This window comes from Habropoda laboriosa, unplaced genomic scaffold (genome assembly GCF_001263275.1).
Source record: "Habropoda laboriosa isolate 0110345459 unplaced genomic scaffold, ASM126327v1 scaffold14, whole genome shotgun sequence".
In the NCBI taxonomy this organism is placed as follows: domain Eukaryota; kingdom Metazoa; phylum Arthropoda; class Insecta; order Hymenoptera; family Apidae; genus Habropoda; species Habropoda laboriosa.
Window position 1 is genome coordinate 59,097 of NW_017100137.1, and position 10,188 is coordinate 69,284.

Genomic DNA, 10,188 nt, shown 5'->3' on the forward strand with positions numbered 1-10,188 from the left:
ACTATTACCTATATTATTATTATTATATATATATATCATTATCTTTATTACAATATTACTATTATTATCAATACCGTTATCTAACACTCGCACCAACATTTTATCATATTTTCTCGAACAGTCAGCGCGTAAACATCCTCGCAATATTAATTTAACGAAGTGATTTCTTACCGTAAATGTTTCGAAAGTTACACACACACACAGAGAGAAAACAAATCTGTTGCAGTTAATTTTAAGATGCAATTTTCAGATGAAAACGCATAAAGCGAGGGAGAGAGTGGTAGGAAAGTAATTGCAACTGAGACGTACTGTTTTATAGGGAACGTCTTTAAACAGACGCGAAATAGAAGTTTTACGAGTAAGCTATGTTAAGATTGAATTGCCTCGAGGTAAAATTACAGGAAGAAAATTGAATCTTTCATGCATGTCAGTTATTCTTTATAAAAATTGGGTCATAGTGTACGTTTCAAGTGCTTCTTTACCGTAGTTTTAAAAGATAGATAATAATAGAACGATGCTTTTAAACTATGCGTATTTTACTTATTCCGTCATCGACATTTATCTAATTTCAAACCGAATGGTACGCGATTTCCACCCTATTTCGCGTGTCCTAAATCATTAAACGCAGCCGTGAATATCAGATAGGTAATAATAGAACGATGCTTTTAAACTATGCATATTTTACTTATTCCGTCATCGACATTTATCTAATTTCAAACTGAATGGTACGCGATTTCCACCCTATTTCGCGTGTCCTAAATCATTAAACGCAGCCGTGAATATCTGACACCACCAGGTACATATTTCTTTGCAGAAAAAATTGCAGTAAGCTTATTATTAATTATTTTGTTCAGAATTTAAAAGACTCGCGACATTTAAAAATTTGGAACTGTTACGGAACGGGCCGTAACGGTTGAGACCGCCTTCGTCTCGGGTTGGTTAAAGGCGTAAAATTCCAGAAATGTGTTTGACGTCGTTTTATTTAATGTTTAGTTCGAACGGGTGTCGTTCTAGGTGTATTGTTTTAGACTACCTGTCGACCTTGTGCGGGTACGTCGGTTTTATACTAGTTTTGGCACCTTGCTTCCGACCAATCAATGGTCAGGAAAAGGGCCTGGAGTCGAGTTTTTCCCGACTTCGCCCCATTCCTACCTGTGGCGGTTGCTTGGCGTTTTTGGTTTATAATTATAAAGGTGTTTGGTGATGATAATAATAGTATCTAATAACAATGTGTGGGGGAGAGACAGTGGGTTCGTAACAGGAACCAATATTGTTTTTCAACACTTGACGAGGTAAAAAGGTACAATTGCTGGAAAATTTAGCAAAGGACATAAAGCATAATTCTCTGAGAATGTATTTGAATGTAGAAAAAGTTGTTTGTATTTGTGGAAACTGTGCGATAATACGCAATTTCTTAAGACGAGTATCTCATATTTCCTTTCAAGTATGAAAAAGCGTAAAAAGGATTCGAGTAAATATGACCGCGCAGGATGCAAGAAAGGACATCTTGCTATTTGTAGCTTTTTATTTTCAAGAATAGGAAAGTAGATCGCAATGCTGCGGAAAATTAGAGAGAAAGAATATTGCTGCAGGACGTTCTCGTGTAAAATAAAGGCAGGAAATGAGGGAACATTTGGTTTTTCCAACAACTCCTAAATTATCTTCCTTATATTCAAAAATAACGTAGGATTAGAATACCTTTGCTTCGATCGAAAATTCGAAACCTTCCAAAAATGAAGTCGTATAAAATGAAATTTAAAACCGATGAATTACAAAGGATGATAGGATCAGAATACCTTTGCTTAGATTGAAACTCGAATCCTTCCAGAAACCGAACAATGTAAAATAACGCTAAATAAATAGAAATCAGCAAGGATCTTCGCACTTCTCTGTTTTTCAACAGAGAACACAAAACCTATAAAAAAATAGTCCACCAGTTGTCAATAGTTGTCTGTCGACTGCAAATCGATTCAGAACTTACTGAGCTACTTAAAGCATACCAAATTGTGCAAGAAACTGTGAACCTAGACGTTAAGTCGCTGGTAACCCATTACGCGACATTAAATAACCAATTAAAAAAAAAGAAAATTGAAGAAACGAGATCTCATTTGTCGATATATTTCCACTTTCATCGAGAGAAAGCAATTTGCAGTACCACAGAAAATTCAACAAAAAAAAAAAAAAAAAGGGAGTCGAACGTTTACAGTATCGTTGAAGAAAATTCCACAGAGAAAATGTTACATCTCTAGAATTTCCTATTTTCCATGAAAGGAAAGCAGATTACAAAATCTAAATAGAACAATTCAAGCGGACGATTATTAAAAAAATTTAACAAGGTAAAAGTCCCTTTGTTCCCCTGCAATTTTCCACTCTCATCAGCAGTTCGCGACGTCGTATATCCGGCGGAGGCGCGTATCTGACGCGGCGAATTAACGCTCGTCTCAAGATTTCACCCATGAAATCCCGGCTTGAACGCGTTCCCCTGCTATTCTTCGTGATCCTTCGGGCTGGAATAGACGCATTGTGTGCGTGCGACACCGGGGCCCTACAATAACGAGCGGTGTCGTCGTTCCCGAGTTTCCTGTTGCGCAAAATTCGCACCTGCCGATGGATTTTTATATTCTCGATTCACTGGTCTCGGCCGCATTCGCATTTATTATCACCGCTTTTCCGCGTATCGTCCTCGCCATCTCTCTATCTTCCTCTCGCTCGCTCCCTTTGGAGTGAATAAAAATTTTCGTGGAAACTCGCCGGGGAAAATAGCGGAAATCGATGTCGGGGAGATGTGATTACGTCTACTGGAGCAATGGTGGATTACCATCGAAGGAAATTCGATTTGATTTTTGGCAAAAGTAAAAATTACGATTGAATTCTTGCTGCCTTAATTGGCAGTTTTATTAGTCGATGTTCAAACGGTGTGTGCAATTTTTTGTTCCTTTACGGAAGTAATTGTGGATTGTGATCGAAGGAAGATTATTAGTTATGTATCAGCTTATGTATCAGTTTCGTTGTTCTAAATGCATGAAAATCATTGATCTTTGAATGCTGTTCGGTTTTCTGTAGAAACGGTTTATGTCACGATCGACCGGGAACGGTTATTTTTCAGTTGAGGATTTTCGTTTATTGCTTGCACGGGTCTAATTACATCCTGCGAGGGTCACTAGAATTGCTTTGCTAGATTTTTAGTAATTTGTGTCCCTCGCGCTCAATAGCCTACGAACATACCATAAACCACGAATTTCCGTAACGGTCCGCTTGCCGATTAGTCACCCGGAGGAAATTCCAGATTTTTGGGACCTTCCGCCCACCCCTCGCGACCGTCTCGCACCCTTCCAAGGTGACAGCGCGCTAAGGGTGCACTGGAAGGGCGGTAAAGACGATATTAGACACGCTGATTGACAAATGCAATTGCTAACCATTAACCAATCAGCGTGTCACAACAAAAATCCCTCTCACAGACGTCCGAGACGCGACGTCGGAGAGTTGAGTCGTCGAGTAGTCGTTCAACCACCACACATCATGCGATACCATAGATCAGTTTTTACAAGTCCCAATCATTTGGGTGGTCCTTCGAACCAGTATCTAGACGGCGCAACATCGTGCAAACATCCACAAAGCTCGAAAGTTGATCGCCGCAACCACGGGCATTAACAAATGCTGCTTTTACAGTGTCTTCATTTTGGAATTATTTATTTGTTAAAAAATTGAAGAAATTCTAATTTGTTGGGGAAAGTAAGAGTGAATAGAGGAGGATTTTTGTCGGTAATTTTTCTCAAAGCGTTATCATCGACGAACCTTCTGATTTTCCAACGAAAAGTCGTCAATCTTGAATTTTGCACACCTAACATTTATATAATCTTCTTGAAATGATAAATGTATATTTCCACCAGTTTTTCCTGCAATTTTTCCAAGTTTAAACTTGTATTAAAAATAATTCCGCGAATATCCCGATCGTTCATCACGTCGGATAACAATGTCGAAGCAATTGTATAACATTATGAATTCTTTTACTACAGCAAATTCCTTCTTCTTGACTATTGTCTATCAAAATTTATGATCGGACAAAATTTAATATACGCCATCGACCTGGCAATTTCAGCTTTTGAAAAAGCGACATTTCATTTGCACCAATCTAATACTTCACGGGATAAGTGAAAATTGTCGTTGAATTTTTGTCGCCTTAATTGAGAGTTTTATGAACGAATATTTAAAGGCGGTGATTGTGCTTTAAGAAGTAATTGTAGATTATAGTTGCAGAAGGTTTGATTGAGTTTAAGAATAAGCAAAAATTATAGTTATCGAATTTTTGTGGACTAAATTGTTGGTTTAATTAATTAATTGTAATTGAAGAGAATTTCATCGAGTCTAATTCCAATATATTTTGTAGAAAATTAATATTACTAATATTTATTTCTAAAGAAAATAGAACTTCGGCAAACGATTATTTCACCTACCAGGTATTATAAACAGCACTATAATTTGGGTATTTTTTTCATATTACGTGCATTGTGTGCAATTTCGTGCCTTTAAATTTCCTATAAATGCATAAAAATCCGCAGTCTAATTATTGCTAATAATAATACTAACACCATTACAAGTGATACGTACGATAAAAATTCTATTGTCAGTCAACGTAGAAAAATTGCACAATGCGGAATAATTACGTAAATTTTTCGGTCGCCAATTCTCCTGCAATTTCCACTTTAGTTTCATCGATCTTTTCACGTCGATTCGTTTTTTTCCCCGAGTATAACATGCATTTTCACGGATGTACATATATAGAGGGAATTTTCATGATTTACCGATAGGCAATTTGATAAAGTATCTGTAAATTTAATCGAAGCTCAGTGAAAAGTAAACAGCGAATGATTAATGACCAATGATCTTAGTCAGCAATTGCTGATTCGCCGTGTCGTTTAATTAAATGAACGAAATCATTGTCTTCACGCGGAGTAATCGATATTTATTGCGTTAATTAAAAAGTTTATCGAATGGAACCGAAAGGAAGCATTGACATGTTTTGCATGAAAAAAGTACCGCGATAAAGATAAATCAATCGTTCCATTTCTAATTACTTCATTCTACTTCTGCATGAAAATTGTCCAACAATTTTGTGAATATTAACGTATCGTTAACTTTTCCCTATTTGTTTCGATTAATCGAGGAATTAATTAGAAGGAAGCACAAGTAAAACGAATTATTTAAAATTTGCGCAGTTCGTTATCGTAGAATTAACATTATTCTGTAATTAATTTCGTTAACTTTGAAGTTATGGATATATTTAATTACGTCTGTTATTGACAATACGATAAATTTTACGCAATTCCGCTCCCTTTTAGTGTACAATATTAGAAAATCGTGATAATTATCTTAAGAAATAAATCATTCTGACGTGTGTCAACTCTCTGCACTGTAATTATTTTCGTAATTACCCTCAGCCAACACTGACTTCAATTTTCCTCATTTTAACTATGTGGAAAACACTTTGCAATAATTTATTTGAAACGAAAAAAAGAAATGGAAAAGAATGAATACAGTTTAAGGAGAGTATAATATAATTAATCGAGATCAGAGATCTTCCAGAGAAAATTAGAGACCTTGCAGAGAAAATTAGAGAATATAATTATTCGTTGAGAAGATTAGAGATCTTCTAGGGAAAATTAATGTTGTCACGTCAGAGGCGACTTCACAGTGCAAAGATAGGTATATAATGATCGACAAATAAATGATTTATCTGCACACAGGATAGAATAATAAAACTGTATTCAAACTTTACACAGTAAAAGATGTATATTAATAAATTAAATGAATTAACCCTCTGTAACGCCATGTGATTTTCATCTCCGTTTCACAGTCTCGTTTTATTTATTTATTGTTATACTGTTGCACTAAGTGTATTGTTATACTGTTACCAGCCAATTTTTTTACAATTGTTACATTTTTCTGTAACAATTATTTCTTATATATGAGCCAAGTCCACTGCTTGTTTCACTACAGATTGTTTACATATAAAGAGATCACGTTAGGTTCCATCTGTTGTCAACATTGACTTAATTTTTCTCAAAAACAGATTTGCCCGACTTTCAAAATAAACGGCTAATATATTCTTGCTATAGGAATCGTACGCAAAAGTTAATGCAAACTTTCTACGTGGAGTTCTTTTTGGGATCAATAAAAAAAGCTAAAATTTATAATAATGACATTTCTTGTAACAATTATTTCTTACATATGAGCTGTTTAATTTGAAAGTGAAACGAAGTCCATTTCTTGTTTCGACTGTAGATCGTTTACATATAAAAATATCACGTTAGGTTCCATCTGTTGTCAACATTGACTTAATTTTTCTCAAAAACAGATTTGCCCCATTTTCAAAATAAACAGCTACTGTATTCTTGCTGCGGGAATTCTATGCAAAAGTTAATGTAAAGTCATGTAACTCTCCGTGAGGAGTTCTTTTTGGGACCAGTAAAAGTGAATAAAATTTATAATTACATTATGTTTCACATTTATTCTTGCTTCTCCCATGAAACAGTGAAAAAATAAAAGAATCAACGGAGATTTGTGTTCTGGTGAAGGAAGAAAAATCACGTTACAGAGGGTTAACGATAAAATCACGGAAATACGTACCGGAAATCGGCACATGGTGTGATTGGCGCAGATACGGCAGTAAGCATTGGCGTCGCGACGCGCCGGCGATGATATTGTTCGTGGTAGCGTGCAATCACAGCAACCCGTTAAGAACAATAAGAAACAGAACGAGATATGACCTGTCATTCCGACTGATTCTCGTTGTGCCTTTCAACGGCCGAAAATTCGCCGCGACATTTTATCTTTTGCGTTTCACTGCTGTCCGGGTAATCTCGCCGCTACCTTCACCCCGGAGCGATGTTTTCCGAATCGATTTTCCAATGAAACAGTGACAAGCCGGCCCGCGACGAAGGATAATATTTTTCCTGACGGAAATGGTGTTCGTTCGTTAAAGAACGAGCGAGTTGAACGAACCAAAGGGGGATAATAAACTTCGCTTCCCTATGGCCAACGACCCCCGGTTTCACCCAGAGATTCATGATCGTGAATGCTTGATTGTTTATGCTCACTGACGGCGATATGATTCGGCAAATTTTCTTACCGATCGTTGTTTTTGTTTTTTTTTTTTTCGTCCATCGTTGTAAATGTGATTCGTAGGAAATTTTGCAAATATTCGTTTCTAAGAACAGCGTACGAAATTATCTATTTTTCTTTTTCTTAACCCACTGTAGTAAATGTGATTCTGAAATGTGGAAAGTCAAATAGAAATATGTAGTTTGGAACAGAAAATTTTGGAAATATTAATTTTTAAAAATAGCTATAAAATTATCTAATTTTGTTTCTTAACCCACTGTAGTAAATGTGATTCTCAAATGTGCAAAGTGAAATAGAAATACAGAAAATTCTCCACAAGTGTCAGTCAGTTTGGATTCTACAAGTGTCAGTATAGATGGTCCTACGCCTAGGTCTGCGTCATTGCTGCGCCTATGTTATCTCGCTCGCAGCCACTCAAGCGTGTAACGCTACACCACTCGGTTTCTTTTACGAGATTTCACGTCTCGACAATTCATAATAGAAAAATATAATTTCTTTAATTTTACCTTTTTTCATCTGAAATTTTTTTTAACATGTTGGTGAGATTTTTCTGATGAAAATGATATCAAACACGATATAATTTGAACAACATTTACTTATTAACACGTTCACTATCTGGCGTGACAGTGAATAAGTAAATGTTGTTCAAATTATGTCGTGTTTGATGTCATTTTCATCAGAAAAATCTCATCAATATGTTAAGAAAAATTTCGGGATAAAAAAACGTAAAATTAAAAAAGTTGGTATTTAAATCGCTTAGTTGCCTCGACTCACGTTTTATCCTTATCTTTTATTCGCTGTCCTTGTCTACGTTCGGCGTAAAATTAATAAAGTTGGTATTTAAATCGCTTGGTTGCCTCGACTCACGTTTCACCTTATCTTTTATTCGCTGTCCTTGTCTACGTTCGGCAAACTACAAAGGCCGGCGCGAGGCTCGAAAACGTAGTCCCTGACTCTACAAGTGTCAGGTTTAGCTTCCTTGCAGACTGACACTTGTGGAGAATTTACTGTATGTAGTTTGGAATAGAAAATTTTGGAAATATTAATTGTTATCTTTCTTTTTAACTCACTATTGTAAATGTGATTCAAATGAGAGTCAGATAGAAAATTTTGGAAATATTAATTTTTAAAGAAAGCGAATGAAATTATTATCCTCTTTTTTTTTGTAACCCACTATTGCAAATGCGATTCAAATGAGAGTCAGGCAGAAATAATTTGGGGTGGAAAATTTTTGAAGATATTAATTTAAAAAAAAAAGAGTACGAAATTTTTATTTTATTTAACCCAGCATTTAAAATTAAAACATTCCAAATTATTTTGCTATATTTCTCCTTAATATTTCATCCCCTTGAATTATACAAGTATGAGCATGTAATTGTTTCAAGTGGCACAGAAATATCAGCCACAGTGTGTTCAGTCTGCTAAAATACACGCGTTTCGTGTGGAATACGTGAGGATATAATATGTACATCCGAGCAGTCAGCCTGTGAAAAGCTGAAACGTATGAAAGCTGACCTGTTATCGCACAAATTGAAAAAGTAACTGTGTGACAATTTGTATTTACAATTATTCCTCTCCCACGTGTTCAACTATTGTAATTTAATATATCCTTCGTATAACAGAGAAAAGCGTAACTTTTCAATCACGAAGTTTCATAAATTCTTCTCTTTCAAAATAACTACACCGAAGGATCGTGTAACTCGTTAACATTAATTAACGCGATCCAAATAACCACATTTAATTAAAAGATGCGAATTAAAATCCTGCTCATGTTATGTAATATCGAGTAAAATATACAATTCGTGGAAAATGTGCTTTTGTTATTAAAAAAGTCGTACGAAATTATGTCCTCTTCGTAACCATTCGACTTTTATCGGAAACATTTCGAAGACATTTGCGATGGTCGATTTAAACGGGACACCCAGTATATGCGTTGTATCGTTAAAGAAGCTAATAACGACACATTTGGGGGAACAAAAGTGCACAGTGGCGCAGAAAACTTGAAGGTATCAATACGAGTAGTTGCACGATGCTTTAATAATTCCCATTAATGCACTTTGTATTTCCTAGTTGACTGTTAAACTCGCAAATAATGTCAATATATTATCAAGTTACGTGGATACTAACTATTTTACCAGTTTCCCTGTAATTTCTGTAGTACCCAACAAAGTTTCATCATCACTAAGAGAGCAAACTGTACTAATATTTAATCATCACGTATCGTAAACCAGCAAATTCCAAGGGAATCACCGATATTAGATTACAAACATAATCATGAAAATTATCCAAGCTCGAGGTTATGAATTTTTGATGAAAATCGAGAGAAATTTGTCGAAGGATCGAACTGGAAAATTCGTACGTTTCTCGTGGAAAATTCAACAGTTGAACGCGCGCAACATCTCAAAAATTCTGTGCATTTTAGAAAAATTGCAAAAATTTCCTGGTTGAGATTTTTCAAGGATTCGAGAACCACAGCGCGGAAAATCCAACTCGTTACAAGCGGAACGTAGGAATTTCAAGGAGAATAATCAGGAAGGCTGCGGTGATGCTCTCCGATCGTCTTGGCCTTCCTTCTTCGGATACCTGAACTTATTTCTACTGTAATGTAGTAACTAACTAAAGATTAAAGCGAAATTTACGTGGTGAAAAATTATGAACTACTTCTGAATGAGTCTCGAAATGGAACATTTCTACACTGAGTTTCGCTAAATTAGTCAATTTCCTCGAAATTGGAATATCCTTCGTCGTGCAAAATTGCGGAAATCTTTCACGCGAAAATAGAGTTTGCAGGCTAAATTTGAAAAGCAGAATCCCAGGCCGTTTTAACAATTTCGCCAATTTTGACGACATTGGTGAACTTTTTTCATTTATTATGAGAAATCGCGAAGGTTTCTTCAGCAAAATTGGAATCTCTGTATCGAATTCCAAGTCTTCAATTATGTATGAAATAACTCTATCGGATTTGGAAAGCCTTCAATTATTTATAATAATTCTATCGAATTCGAAAACTCTTCAATTATTTATAAAATTATCAATTAGATAGAAACTATCGATGTCGGATTCGAA

General features: G+C 35.6%; 1 protein-coding gene across 1 annotated transcript in view; it reads right to left on the reverse strand.

Annotated features, from left to right (window-relative positions):
* Positions 1 to 6,774, reverse strand: part of LOC108578880 (venom allergen 5.02-like) — a 17,574-nt gene extending 10,800 nt beyond the window's left edge. The window contains exon 1 of the mRNA XM_017942294.1: positions 6,628 to 6,774. Within this exon, the coding sequence (XP_017797783.1) occupies positions 6,628 to 6,774 (147 nt within the window). The remainder of the gene's footprint in view (positions 1 to 6,627) is intronic.
* Positions 6,775 to 10,188: the final 3,414 nt, after the last annotated feature.